Source organism: Polypterus senegalus, chromosome 18 (assembly GCF_016835505.1).
Source record: "Polypterus senegalus isolate Bchr_013 chromosome 18, ASM1683550v1, whole genome shotgun sequence".
Classification (NCBI taxonomy): domain Eukaryota; kingdom Metazoa; phylum Chordata; class Cladistia; order Polypteriformes; family Polypteridae; genus Polypterus; species Polypterus senegalus.
The window spans coordinates 54,127,587-54,143,477 of NC_053171.1; the positions used below are offsets into that span (position 1 = coordinate 54,127,587).

Consider the following 15,891-nt stretch of genomic DNA (forward strand, 5'->3'; position numbering starts at 1 on the left):
CATTGAAGCTCATCCCTGTAGGGGCCCATGGTCACCACCAGAGGGTGCCCCCATGCCTACGGAGCCCTGGACCTCAGCACTTCCGCCACACCCATAAGTGCTGGGGGGAAGAGAATCGGGTATACCCGGAGTGCTTCCAGGTACGCAGCTGGCACTTCCGCCACACTGGGGAGTGCCAATGGAAGATTGCCGGGAAGCACCTGGAGCACATCCGGGTGATAATAAAAGGGGCCGCCTCCCCTCATTCAAGGTTGGAGTTGGGTGAGGAAAAGGACAGAGCTTGGTGGAGAGGAGTGGAGGCGGCCTGAAGAGAGAGGCATTTAAATGCGAGGCCTGGACTTTGGGGGAGTTCTGGGGGTTTGTGTGTGCACTTATTACTGTAAATATTAGGACTGTAAATAAACATGTAGTGGTGCTTAAACACGTCTACCTGTCTGTGTCCGGGGCTCATTCCATAAATGTTATAAGAGTTAATTGTTGTTAATATTCATTTATTACTATCGATTTCAATTTATTACTATGTATTTATTTACCTATTTATTTATCCATTTATAGTATAGCATCTTTCTTGCACTTTTCCTGCCTTTATGGATATGTCCTGTTGAATACTTTTTTATGCCACTGTATGTGCAATATGGTGTATGGATGGTATGACAATAAACCCAGATGGGACGGCTTGACTTGACTATACTAAAGAGTCACAAAAGCCAAAAGTACAGGGATATTCATTCAAAAAGAATCCCCAAATATTCTGTTGTAACTCCTGTTAGGGTGAAACAATCTGACCCAAAAAAAATACACTCTATACCTTGACGTATGTGTAATCGATTGAATTACATGCGATGCTGGAAATGGTTTCCGTTTTCTGCCAGACACATTTTGACTCGGTGCTCCATGTTCCTGTACGTATTGGCAAACGTCTCGGGATGATAAGCAGCAATTTCACGTTGTCATGTTTTCCTTCAAATATTACACAGTGCGAGGCTTGTTCGGATAGACTTTTCCTTTGAGCAGAGCCCAAAGGAAGAAGTCTGGTAGTGTCAGATCTGGTGACCGTGGTGGACAAAGGCCCTTTGAAATGACCCTGTTGCCAAAGAAAGACTCAGTTTCTCCATGCTCCTTGCCGATATGTGACACATTGCTCCATCTTACTGGAAGTAACCTTCCGTTAACTCACAAACATCCAGTTGATTCTGACATCGCTTAAAATGGATTTGTGACCCAATAGGTTTGCAACAAGAAGACGCGCTGCTCAATACTGGACGCAACCATCCCGATGATCAGTCAAGTGACTGAGTTAAGGGGTACAGGTGGTATGCACTCAGAAATTGCAAATGGAGGTTAAACATCAAGACGGTTGTCCAGTGTCTACCTTATAGCTCTAAATCAGGGTCATCCCGGCTTGTTCAATGCTCCATATCCTGCGGAGCACATTGCATGTTGTTTCATTCAGATTGCTTCGTCCTAGCGAGAGTTAATACAGGATATTTGGGGCTTCTTTTGAGTGAAGGTTACTGGTTCAAATCCCATAAACCCCAAAAGTGACTACTTCATTGAGCCCTTGAGCAAGGCCCTTCACCTGCAATTGCTCCATCCCAGTATGATGTTAATCTGCATCCAGCCCTGCATGTAGGTCCCCCAACCTGCAGGGAAAAACCTGGTGGTTGGTGGCAGAACTTGCACTCCAGCCACATAAAAAAAAAAAAAATCCTCACACTGTTCCACTCCATCCGAGGTGTCACCCATTGCATGTCTGGACTCGGGTCCTAATCTGGGATCCTGAGTTGGTTTGTCATGTGGTGGGTGCGGCAATGCGCTGTATCAGCTGCCTGCTCCTAACCTCCTCCTCCTCCTTTCGAGTGAATCTCCCTGTGTATCATCTGCATTATATATGAAGCTCAGGATAAAAACACAAAAGATAGCTCTGTGTTTGTCCAGTAAAGCAAAATGTGTGCAACAGCAGTTTTATCAAGAAATGACATTATCACTAGAAGTCAGTTTGATGGAAACTAGCTGCAGTTATTTAATGCAGTTTTCATTTTATCTCTTGAAAAAAAAAGCCTTTATTCAATGGAAACATAGGAACTGCTGTATGATACAGCTCGACAAGAGCTTTTTATATGTGTTTTCACGTGAAACATAAAACACAGTGTTATCATTTAAAGGAATAGTATTAGTATAAAATTTATAATGAATGATGTGTGTTTTCAACAAGCAAATCTCATTTAAGAGTAAATCCATAAATCCTCAATGAATGCAGCTCTAACTGTAACAGTTCGACATGTGTGATGTTTCGTTTGGCAAAAAGCACTACAGCCCTTATGTGCTCAATGGGGAAAAGGGTGGCAAAAGCTTGAAGAATACATTTTTCTGTAGGTGGATCCCAGGAGGAGCAGTCCTATCTATTTACAAATTAGAACAACTGTCATGCCTAGTGGATTCCCCCATGAAAAAGGTACATGAGCTTATGCTTCACAGTATCTCACGTAAATGTGGAACTTGGCAGAAATGATGTAACATAAGCCTGCAACAAGGAGGCATAGTAAGATTTCCATGGATTTCCTTGATTACTGCTATAGGAAGCATTACAAGTAAAATTCTAGAGAATGTACATTAACACTCTACAGATAGTGCAAGTCTGGCCTATTGATTAACCATTGGCCTGGAAGTTAACCCTGCCGTTTACACTAGCATCAAAAAACTGAGCATTTATCCTTATTTCAAGCACAAAATGTAACACAATTTACTACATCTTTAACTGTAATCACTTATCTGAGTATGAGCAGGACAGACAGACAGACAGACTGGTGACCAAACTGTCACACATAGGATTTCCACACTCCACCTGCCTTTGGATCAAGGACTTCCTGAGTGATCGCACTCAGAGGGTTAGAGTGGGCCCCTACTTCTCCACACCCATCAGTCTCAGCACTGGCTCCCCATAGGGCTGTGTGCTGAGCCCCCTGCTCTATACCCTCTACACTCATGATTTCATTCCTGCCCACTACAGTAACACCATTGTTAAGTTTACTGATGATACCATGGTAGTAGGGCTCATCTCTTGGGGGGTGAGTCCGCCTACAGGGATGAGGTGGAGTGGCTGACAACGTGGTGTAGGAATAACAACTTGCTCCAAAATACAGCCAAGACCAAGGAGCTCATCGTGGACTTCAGGAAGAAGGCAGACAACATCCAGCCACTCATCATCAATGGGGACTGTGTGGAGAGGGTCCCAGATTTCCACTTCTTGGGAGTCACCATTAGGGAGGACTTGACCTGATGAACACACACTGCTGAGGTAGTACAGAAGGCCAAAAAGAGACTACTTCCTGAGGGTGCTCAGAAAGAACAATATCCCTGAGAAACTGCTGGTGTCCTTTTACCGCTGCACAGCAGAGAGCACCCTGGTCTACTGTCTCTGTGTGTGGTTCTCCAGCTGCACAGTAGCACAGAAGAAATAGCTTCACAGGGTCATTAAGGTTACCCAGTGGATAGTCGGCTGTCCTCCCCCCTCACTAGAAGAACTACATAGTTCCTGTTATCTCAGGAACGTCAAGAAAATTCTTCAGGACCCATCACACCGAGGACATGCATTGTTTGAACACCTGCCTTCAGGCAGACGTTTCAGATCCATGAAGACTGAGACAAACAGACTGAGAAACAGTTTCTATCCTTCAGTCATCACCATGATAATGCTGCTAAGTGGTCAATCTGACTGTGTGCACCTTCATTCTAAGTTAACATTAGATAAGGGACTATTGCAATATACTTTATGTATGTATGTATGTACGTATGTATGTATGTGTGGAAAACATTGTTCTGCTGTTATGCACAATTTTGGATACTTATTTTATTCCTTTATTTTAGATGTAACTTGAGTAATTGTGTTTTGTTTTTATGTTATTTTTATCTGCACTGGAAAATTGCACCTAAAATTTCGTTGTACAATGTCTCATTGCTACAATGACAATAAAGATTTTGATTTGATTTGATTTGAAAGGAGCATATCCTTGGACTGACTTCCAAGGAACAGCTGTTGTCCAAAGCTAAATAAACCTAACCCTGGCCCTATTTCATTGACCTTGTATTACCTGGCACACAGCAGAGGAAACCTCATTGTAGTCAGTCTCCTTGTCGAAGCTGAAGAGAAAATCAATCTTTTGAATACTACTGTTAACAATCATATCTGATGCTGTTCAACTCTGCTCCATATCAACTAGACTAAAGTCAAGGTTTCCATTATAGAAAAGTTGTCAACACACAAATCCTATCGTCACATAATGATTTGATTAAAAGAAATTGAAAAAAAAATGCTCATGATTTTATCTCTGGAATGGTATATAAAATAATTTCCAAAGTACCAAAAGCAAAGGTATATCATCAATTTGAAAAAAAAAATGTAGAACACTAGACAGTCTTCACAAGAGCAAGCATTTTGAAAAAGCACTTGGGTTAATATTTTCAATTGTGATAGCATGCTATCTTTTAAAGAACTCTTTGAACAAATTTATGGATTTGATTTAAAACATTTGATCAAAAAAAGCACATCTCCACTGTGTTTTAACCAAAATATATTCCCACTTTTATGTGAATCTACTATTATTGAAAGGAGTCTTGCTTTCCACATCACCTCTTCATTCTTTACTTATATGATTTCATATAACCCAATGACGTTTCCTCTGGGTGCTCCAGTTTCCTCCCACAGTCCAAAGACGTGCAGGTTAGGTGCATTGGCGATCCTAAATAGTTCCTAGTGTGTGCATGTGTGTGTGTGTGTGTGTGTGCCCTGTAGTGGGCTGGCGCCCTGTCAGGGATTTGTTCCTGCTTTGCGCCCCCTGTTGGCTGGGATTGGCTCCAGCAGACCCCCGTGCACTGTGTTAGGATATATCAGGTTGGATGATGACTGACAGACTGACCCAATGACAGAATTATAAGGAAATTCAATAAAAAGCCTAAAAACTGCATATGTACTTAATGTACTTTGAGGACTGCAGGGGGTACCCCAGATCCCCAACCACCAGAGCCAATTCAGCCAAACACAATTTCACCAGTAAAATAACATTTATTGGATAAATTGTACCTTAACACAATAAAAAGCAGTGCAACACAATATATTAAAAGACCAAGCACCTCTGTCTCCTTCCACTACAACCACTGATATCCTCATCCACCTCTTCCAGATTTTGACCTTGAGGTAGCTGAGGTGCCTTCTTTTATGCTGAACCCAGGAGTACTTCTGGTACAATGACAAAAAAGCACTTCCGGGTCATACCAAAGTACCCCATAATAGGGATATCCAATTTTCACAGTACCACCCTGCAGCACCCAGAGACCTTGACAGGGTTTCCCTTTCATATTATATGTCCCAGTGGTGTCCTAACTGGGCCCCGTATAAGAGGGGTGCTGCCACCTCTTGAATAGGGGGACAAACTGCTCATAAAATCCTGTCGACCCATCATCCATCCATTATTAGTTCCTACCAACTGGGATAGAACTTGGTGATCCTCTCAGACGGGTTGCTCCTCCCTTCTTGCTGCCCTTCCATTATGGCCTATACTCAATCCCAGTCAGAATGCCAGTGCATCTGCTTCCACACTCAGAATTTTTAATAGTAACCTCTGTATTTTGCACATTTTTTCTAAAGACTCAGATAAACAAGCTGTCATTTACATCAGTGTTTCTAAACCTTGTTTTTGCCATTAGCCACTTTTTTTGAGTGCAATTGTCAGAGCTTCCATTATAAATATACAGTAATCAATAGCAACTGTCGATTTACACCACTGGTATGCTCGACAAGACTGGCAATGATGATACAGTATATTCAGTTTTGCTGTGAGACTTACCTATATGAAGTAGAATATATCTAAGAGGGCACGCTGCAATGGGGGGAGGATGAGACAGGGAGCAATCAAAGACACTGACAGCTGAAAATTTACAAATTGTAGCTGCTGTTAGGCTTAGGACAAAAGGTAGTTTGTGGCGTACATATTAGATATGCCCACTTATGTCCAAAGAGTATCAGTATGGGCACTGTATGCAGCAGGGCTTACTACTACCAGCAGAAATGTAGAGATATGTCTGGTAACAAGGCCTCATTTTCCTGCAATGCCACAATCTTTGTTATTCATAGAGGCCATTTCCCATTTTAAAAATATCCATTTGAAAAAGTAGTGAAGCTGGACGGTCTAAATCGACAACTTAGACTAAGAAACATTTTGCAGTTAATAGCGTAAAGATAAGACAGGGATACCTAGAGAGCTCCCCTCTGACTGATTTCATAAAGCATATTTCACACTTCTCAGCTGCACTACTTCTATAATATACTGGCGTACAGACATCCAAACTAAGCACCATCTGCCCTGACTGCAGAGTATTGGGATTATTGAAACTACGTAGGAAGTGAAAGCAGAGGTGCACACTTTTCCATTGTGCTTTCACATTCTAGGCATGCATATTTAAACACCACTTTAGCTGTAAAATTATTTTCTTCCAAATACCTGCAGATATACTGTTGTAAGACATAGCTCTTATAAAATTATTAAGTGCATCTTTATTAAACTAAGCACTGGCTGGGGAAAATGACAGTATGCCACATATGTGAAAAAAATATCCTTCATTTCAAAAGTGTATCCTTTAATAACAGATTGAAAAAACAAACCGTTAAAAGGCAGAGTGTATATTTTTAAAGAACCACGTCTGCAAACAAGGTAAAGTACTTATGGATTTTACTATTGGGTGGATTAGGTTGATATAATTACTGTCTTTAAAATGCTTATTTAAGCTATGCTTGGATTCGGTGTCATTCCAATTCTGACAACAATGTTTGCATTCCTTCAACTAAAGATGCTGTAGTTATGCTACTTCAAAAGCAGTCTTGGATACCGTAAATATCTTGTTAAAATGTCTATGGTGAAACTCATGTTGGACTTGACATCTCCCCGATTTTCATTTTTTAAGTGTTATATCAATTCTTCCAACTTCAGGAATGGTGGCCTATGACTGAGCTCCTGATGCCTGTTCCTTTTTCATTGAAACCTATGAAAACACAACTGCAGTACTTCTAAACATATAAAATGCAATGCCCCCACCCCTGAACAGGGAAAACAACTGGTGAAGGCTTTAAGAGCTTGAAGTACTCCAGCAAGTCTCACATGACTTTGGGAGAAGCTGGAGATGAAGAATCTAGGAAACACCCAAGATGGACTCTACCAAAAGTCTGTAGAACATCAATCTATTCAAGGAAGTTATGTTTTTTTTTTCTCAGAACTGATCATTCTAGTTATATTACCCAGCAGGTTAATAATGGTAGATGGCTAGAATAAGATGGTCTGAAAATGTCTACCTGAGAGGCTGCTGCAGTTACAAGAGGAGAGTATCATTTCACAAGGTTATCTGGTAGTTGAGTCATGGCAACTGAACCTCTTTGTTAGGTAGATATGTTTCACTGCTCATCCAAGTAGCTTCTTCAGCCTGAGGAATGTTGTTAGAGGCCACAATTTTATCATCCAGATTAGTTTCACTTCACACCTGCCCTGAATAGGCTTGTTGAGTAAAACAAAGTAAGGGGGAGGTGTGGGTAGATGTAACCGTCACACCTTTTAACAGCCGATCCTACCCCCATAGAGTGGGTCATTAAGAGTGGTCCACCTGGTGAAGTTGTGAATTGGGCCTGATTTTCCTGGGGATGGATGAAAGGGCAGCATGACAAATTGAAGACAGGTCATGCCGAAGGCCTCCACCTCTGTTGAGTGAGGGGTTGTTAATTTGCACATGCAAAGCTTTCCTCACCCTTCTCTCAAACCACTTGTCTTCTCTATCCAATATCTGGACATTAGTGTCCTTTGTCCTTCAAATGGCGGTACACACTGATTCCGGCACTGAGGTGTTACTCCTTCGATGCTGGGCTATCCTCCTGTGTAGTGCCTGTTTGGTCTCTCCAATGTAAAGTTCAGGATACTCTTCGCGGCATTGAACGGCAAATATTACATTGCTCTTCTTCTGATTCAGTATCCGGTCTTTGGGGTGGACGAGTCTTTGTCTCAGTGTGATAGTGGGTTTGAAGTGGACAGGTATGTGATGTTTTCCAAAAAATCCTTTTTAACTTTTCGGACACACCAGTCATGTATGGAATAACCAGTTTCTTCCATTCTTTTTTCTGGAACAAGATCCTGCCTTGTTAATGGCCCACTTGGGATATCCACAGGCCTTAAGGTCTGTCTTCAGAAGCCTGTTTTCCTTCTTCTTAGATTCTATGGATGTGGGGATGTTCTCTGCTCTGTGGTGTACAGTCCTGATAACTCGTAGTTTGTGTTGTAGTGGTGATGTGAGTCAAACAAAAAGATACTGGACAATGTGGGTGGGTTTTCTGTAGATTTCTATTTCTAGCTTTCCCTCAGTCCCAATGATGATTGTACAATCCTGGAAAGCCAGCCGGTTATCTTTGGAGTCTTCCCTGGTGAATTTTATGTTGGTGTCCACTGAGTTAATGTGGTCTGTAAAGACCTGTTTCTCCCGGATATTGATCTTTACCCTGGTGTCATCAACATATCTGAACCAGTGGGTTGGTGTCGTCCCTGGGAAAGAGTTAAGTGCTTTCTCCTCCATTTCTTCCATGTACAAGTTGGCTACAATGGGACTCTACACCACAGAGCAGGGAACATCCCCACTTCCGCAGAAGCTAAGAAGGAGGAAAACAGGCATCTGAAGACAGTCCTTAATGCCTGTGGATATCCCACGTGGGCCTTTAACAAGGCAGGATCTTATTCCAGAAAAAGGACAATGGAACAGTCAGAGTCCCAGGACCAACGGAAGAACCTGGTTATTCCATACATGGCTGATGTGTCCGAAAAAAGTTAAAAAGGATTTTTGGAAAACACCACATACCTGTCCACTTCAAACCCACTAACACGCTGAGACAGAGAGTTGTCCACCCCAAAGACCAGATACTGAAATAGAAGAAGAGCAATGCAATATATGCCATTCAATGCAGTGAAGAGTGTCCTGAACTATACATTGGAGAGACCAAACAGCCGATACACAGAAGGATGGCTCAGCACAGAAGGAGTAACACCTCGGGGTCGGAATCAGCGTGTACCACCATTTGAAGGACAAAGGAGACTCATTTGAGGACATTAACGTCCAGATATTGGATAGAGAAGATAAGTGGTTTGAGAGAGGGATGAGGGAAGCTTTGCATGTGCAAATTAACAACCTCTCACTCAACAGAGGTGGAGGCCTTAGGCATAACCTGTCTTCAATTTATCATGCTGCCCTTTCATCCATCCCCAGGAAAATCAGGCCCAATTCACATCTCCACCAGGTGGACCACTCTTAATGACCCACTCTATGGGGGTAGGATCGGCTGTTAAAAGGTGTGACAGTTATGGATTGGATTGGCTGCAATGGATTGCCATGGAACAGAATGGTATACTACTGAGGAAAAGAAGCCTGTCAAGGGTAATATGTGAAAATAAGAATAAAATTTCGATAAACATGGGTGGAGTGGTGGCTCTGACCTTAGGATCTGTGCTGGCAATCAGAAGGTTGCTGGTACAAATCCCATAAATGCCTGTGGGCCCTTGCTCAAGGCCCTTTACCTACAATTGCTCGGTCCTGGTATGGTGTTAACCTGCATCCAGCCCTGCAAGGCAGGTCCTCCAACCTGCAAGGGAAATTTGGGGGTCATGGCAGGATTGGCACTCCAGCCACTGTAAAAAAAAACAAAAAACTTCCCACTATTCCATCCCATTCAAACTAGGTGTCGCCCGCTGCATAACTGCATTCGGGTGCTAATTTGTGATCTTGAGTTGATTTGTCGTGTGGTGAGTGCATCAATGCGCTGCATCAGTGTGTGTTAATAACTTCTCTTTCTCTTTGGTTTGAATGTGGGACAGTCCTTGTGCAGTTGTGTCTAGGTTTTAGGGCTTGGTGCACACCCTGAAGGCAATGGCTGATGGCAATAAAGATGCCATCTCATGCCTCAAATGAGAAGAGCAAAAAACATTCTATATATTATTTTTTTTTTGTAAATTGGTGATCATTTTCCCCACTATAAATGTTTTCAAGATGGTTGTAATTCAAGGGAATTTGTACTAGAGGTCAATAAAGTACCAAAAACCAAGGGGAACAAATGTAAATTGTAATCTTGAATAGTCACAACCAGAAATAAAACACAAAATAAGGATGAAAGGAAACTGCTATAAAAGATAGCCTTCTTCAACCGGTTATAAAAGTTAAATTCAAATACCAAGGTGACTGCTTACTAGTCTTTAACAAGTGACCAAAAAACGATATTATGCACAAAATGGAAACACACACACCCCCGTGTAAATTCAATCCAATGATGCAAAAAAAAAAAATGGCACCAATACACCTGCAAAACAGTACATAAAAGATACAAATATGACTTAAATTATGACAGACATCATTCTTGGTCTAAGGATGTCTCAAGAGCAACTCCTGTCATCCACAAAGTCAAAAACAGGACTGTTGCCTTTATTACCAGAATACTTTGGGAGAGCACTGTATACACAAAGTGACCAAATACTAGGTAGTGTCTTTTAGGAAAAAACTTTAAATTGGATTAAATGTTGCAATTACAATATCAAAAGGTTCAAATCAATATAAATATGATGTATTCCTTGCAGTAGCAAATAGAAATAATTATGTACGTAGTGCTGAATATCTGCAAAATCACTGCCTCTGCATCTGTTTGAAGGCTTTTCAATTAATTTTATGATACACATTACTACACTACTCACTCCATTTAGGGAGTTTATTAACGAGTATTCTGTATAGATTTGCACATTCTACATACCTAACTGCACTTCTGCATGAAAGAATATATTGTTCTGTTATGTTCAATTCTGACTGTAAAGTTATGGCAAGTGCTTCTATTTTTTCTTTAAAACCTTATTTATTCCAAACCATATTTTATTATCATTAAGCTCTTACAACAAGCTAGTAATCGTTATAAACTGAGAGTTATACATGGCTAAAACACTTCCATAATTGCCCATTACAGGGAAAGATTTACCATCACACCCTAGCTAGTAATGATGACAAACACAAGACCTTAATAAAACGAAAAGCTTACCTCCACAAAAAATGCTCACTCAAACTATGAAGCTCTGAAGACCACCAAAGAGCATGAAGGAGTTGCCAGCAAGACAAGGTAAGGCAAGAAAAAAAAAAAAAAGGTCGCAACACAGAATCCAAAGAAACAATGAAAGGTCAAAAATCCAGAAATCCAATAAAGACAAGTAAACGTACCGACTCCCTAGCATACTTACAATGAATCACCAGGAACTATGGTAGACCTTCCAGATAGGGTGGAGAGCAGTTCCTGGCGGTGGTTGGCAAGAGGCCCCAACGCAAAAAACATGGAATATAACAAAAGGCAGCTTATATACATAGACAAAATCAAAAAAAAGAATGATACACACCATCAACATAAATTAAAAAAATCAAAAATGAACAAAAGAGACTTTAAACATGGATTTGAACCCCAGCCATGGGAGGAAGACATGTAGGTAACTAACTAGTGGGAGTGCAAATTTGTAATTGTATGCTGCCTAGTATTTACCACTTTATATATGTAAAAATTATATTTGTATGGCAAAGGAGGTGGAAACCAAACATGGTGACTTTCACCCTTGGTTTCAGGTTGACAATAAATTAATAAATGTGTCATGTTTCAGGCAGGGTTCCTCCCCCTGGCAATTTTATGTTTTATGACTCTTTTGTTCATTATTCATTTTTTTTCCATTATTAGCCAGGGTTTGATGATGATATCCCTGCCAGTGGGAATTATTGGAAGTGTGTGGAACTAAATGCTTTAGTGCTTGGATTCTTAGTTCACGACACCTGGCTGAAATATAACAGCAATAATGTCTATTTCACAGAATCTATCCAATACAAGAAGAATGATACAATTGTAACTTTTTAGGCAAAATCAAAAATGTGTTAAACCTAAAACACTGAGAAGTAAAACATAGAAGTACCTTTGGGAGTAACAGTGCCTTTGGCTAACAATTATCCCTCTGCCACAGGTCCGGCTACATTCACTCCACTCTCCCCAAGGGCCCCAATAATCTGTCTGTCTTTTCACCTTTGGAACCTGAAATATTACAATTGTTAATTACCAAATTATTCTGTTAATTAAGTGTTTCAAATTATAGCCTAAATGCTTTGTATTACTAATTGCCATACTTTTATATTTTTAAAACATATACTTGAGTGTAAGCAGGTAATTTATAATAGAACATAATGATAAATTGACAAACCTATTTGTCTAATAAAGAGAAAGTAAATCAGTTATTAGTAAATGAACCTTGTTGCACCACCAGTGTGCCTCAAAGTAACAAGTCCTAGGTCTTCCTAGCGTGGAGGTTGCATATTTTCCCTGTGTCTGTGTGGGTTTCCTCTTCCCACTATCCAAAGACAAGTGGGTTAAATGAATTGACGGCACTAAATTGGCTCTAGTTAGTGTGTGTGTGTGTGTATATTGTGTTTTCACTCTGAAATGGACAGGTGTTCTGTCCAGGGTCTGTCCTTGCCTTGCCTCCTGTGCTAGCTGGGATAAAACTATGACCCTGCACAGAATTAAGTGGATTAAACAATGACATGATATTATATGAGGCAGCTGCTCCACCTATTGTACCATTTGCTGTCCCCAAAAATTTAGACATGAACAGATATGAATATTAATCAATATGAGAGCATTTAATAAAAAGACACAACTAATAAACATTTAATGATTAATAAAATTCAAAAGTGAATATATTACATTATATTAATTTTTTGCCCAGTTTAACTTCAATAAACGTTTAAAACGCTCTTCAATGCTTCAAACTATGAGAAAACATTTAAGCATAAGTGTGGTGCACATAAGCACAGAGGAAACACAAAGGGGTAAAACACACCTTAAGTGTGCAAAGGATTCCCTCAGGAGTTTTAAAGCATCGCAAACTTGCAAAGTGACAGCAACAAAATGAATGTCATGTCAGCATCTAACAGTGGGGAGTGGGGGACTGAAGCCTATCACAGCTGACACAGGGAGCAAGGCAGGGACAAAGCCTGGATGGGGTACCAGTACATCACAAGGCGAACACACACACACATTCTCACACAAAACACACACACTAGGGTCAATTTAGTATTGCCAGTTTACCTAACCTGCATGTTGTTGGACAGTGGGAGGAAACCCAAGCAGACACGGGGAGAACTGGCAAACTGGACACAGGGAGGACCCAGAACATGAACCCTGGTCTCCATACTGTGAGGTAGCCATGCTAAAACTGTGCCACCATGCCGCCCACTAACTGAATGGGACTTGGTTAACATAAGAAGAGATCAGTAAGTAGATGACACACCATAGCCAACAGTTTGGTGGTAATTATTAGAATGCATGCTGTTAAAATAGTCATGAAAGACAAAGGAACCCCAAACCAAATGGAAACAGGGCATAAAAATATACCACACTGTTTAACTAGACTCTTTAATTTAAATGTCTTAACATTACTTTAAAGTTACTTCATTTAAATAAATTAGAGAAACACAGCTACATTAAGGAGAGCTGTACTAATAAATCTGTTCCCACACAGTCATTTTTATAGATAAAGAAATATAAAAACTTACACTATACACCAATGATGGCATTAGGTAGGAGATGAGCAGGAAACAGAACACCTTCATTTTCCCTGGGGAAAAAAAATGAAGGCAGCACATAAGCATCAGTTTCACAGAACAATTCTTGTAGCATCTAAATCTAACATTGTCAAATGTTTCTTCAAACTTGTCAACTCTAAATTCATCCCATGCCAGAATGGATTAAGACCCCCCCACAGGCCCCTGCATGACTGAGCTCCGTAACAGAGAACTGATTAGATGTTTAACAGTGCAGCCCACGGATGTCAGTTCTCACTTCTGATTTCGGCGTGAGAGTTGACTGCTTCATCACAATCATGTGATCATTTCGACTCGTAGATAGATACTCCATCATTTCATCAAGAGGTGGAGCAAAAAATCTTGGTGAAGAGGCCCCTTGCCATCACGGGCCCCTGGCCATGCTCACAGAACGCCCTGATGGTCCCATTTGAGCGAGTGTGAATATATGCCGGTGTGTTATACCCATTACCTTTTATGCGTAGCTCCTGGCTGGTGGAATGAGCTGCCCAGCTCCATTTGACATTCTAGGTGTGCTGAGAAAGCGTCTGTACACCTTCTTGCTAGGTGAATTTCTGTCTAACTGACATTACTTGTTTAATAACCTAAGAGTTGTAACTTGCTGTCATTTTGTTCTGAGCTTTTCACATGTGATGGTTGTTTTTGCAACCTTGTTCTATCACACTAAACAGTCCTCTAGACCAGGGGTGGACAATGTCGGTCCTGGAAAGCCACAGTGCTTACAGGTTTTCATTCCAACCCATCTGCTTAATTAGAAACCAATCCTTGCCAGTCTCATTCAGTCTCTTTAATTTTATGGCTTGTTAATCTGCAATGTAAGGTTCTTATATCATAGTTTTTTTCCTTTCCAAGGATATCATTAAAATGATTTGAAACTTGTCACATTTTCTGGTACATGTTTTATTAAATCAAACAGTGCATGAACACATACAGATGTAAATGGAAACAAGCTAGATTGAGAACTGCTGGCTGCTTTGTCATTTACATTTTATTGCTAATAAGAAGCCATTAAAACAATGAATGCAGATGTTTAAGATTGAAATAAGCAATCAACGGTGGGGAACCTTAACAAGCGAAACCACTAAAATAAAGAATCAAAATATCACTTTAGCAATAATTGCTTCATCAGCAATAATTGACTTCTCATTAAGAAACTGGGTTGGAACAAAAACCTGCAGCCACTGCGGCCTCGAGGACCGACATTGCCTACCCCAGCTCTAGACCAGCATTTACTCGATTACGTTGACCTCCTTGGTAAGTAACTTTGCATAAAAGTATCTGCTAAACAAATAAATGTAAGTGTAAAATGCATGACAATGAACACAAATAGTGTAATTGTACAGATCATATAAACAGACCGATAGAAAAAGTCTTATATAACAAAAAAGATAGACAGATAAGACTGGCAAAATATTATAGATAAACCGATAGGAAAGGGACTATATGGGAATAATGACTTATAGTTGGAAAAAAACATATAAAAATAAAGATATCTACTGTAGATGAATAAGGCACTATATGACAGATAGATAGATAGATAGATAAAGAGATTTTATTAGTCCCCAAGGGGATGATGAAAATTACAGTTAATTTCAAATATTAAAATTAAAGGATTTTGTGAAGTAAATGCTATCTGATTATTTGAGGGGCAGCGTAAAATCTTTACTATGATTATTGTAAGCTGACTTAGTCATCATACCAACAGTGAACTGAATATATACTAAATTAAATAAATGAATGAATACAACTGAATAGTTCATTTCATGCACTTACAATATAAGTCACAATTCAGGTTCTTCACAGTGTACCAGTCAAACAGCAGCCAACACAAGCAAAGTTAATTACAAATTAACTGACACAAAGCCCTGTAATTACAGAAGCTAACTATTATGTTTAATTCTATGTTAAGTCTTCTAAGTAAAGCTTTAAAACCATATCAATTCACAAACCTCACACGTTACTTCACTACTTACAAAAGCAACCAAGTGATAAAAAGGGGCCTTAACATTTGTCACTACCCGTAGACAAGTTCCTGCTGAGCAGCAGCCACCAACCATGTATTTCACATAACTAACATGGTCAGTCTACTTTTGGACAATTATTTGCTTCTCCTTCTCTTCATTTTGAGTATTTTATTTTAATTTTTATTTTTAGGCACTTAACCTCTCACAAGTTCATGAGAGGGTAGAGTGAACATGAATTTTT

The 15,891-nt window shown here is 40.1% G+C and overlaps 1 protein-coding gene across 4 annotated transcripts in view; it reads right to left on the minus strand.

Moving 5' to 3' along the window:
• Nucleotides 1–15,891, minus strand: part of paplna (papilin a, proteoglycan-like sulfated glycoprotein) — a 176,805-nt gene that overhangs the window by 139,850 nt on the left and 21,064 nt on the right. For all 4 annotated transcript variants that reach the window (XM_039741985.1, XM_039741986.1, XM_039741984.1 and 1 more), the window contains exons 2-3: nt 13,639–13,700; nt 12,003–12,118 (exon numbers count right to left, since the gene is read on the minus strand). In XM_039741985.1, coding sequence (XP_039597919.1) covers nt 12,003–12,118; nt 13,639–13,695 — 173 coding nt within the window. In that variant the 5' untranslated portion in view covers nt 13,696–13,700. The remainder of the gene's footprint in view (nt 1–12,002; nt 12,119–13,638; nt 13,701–15,891) is intronic.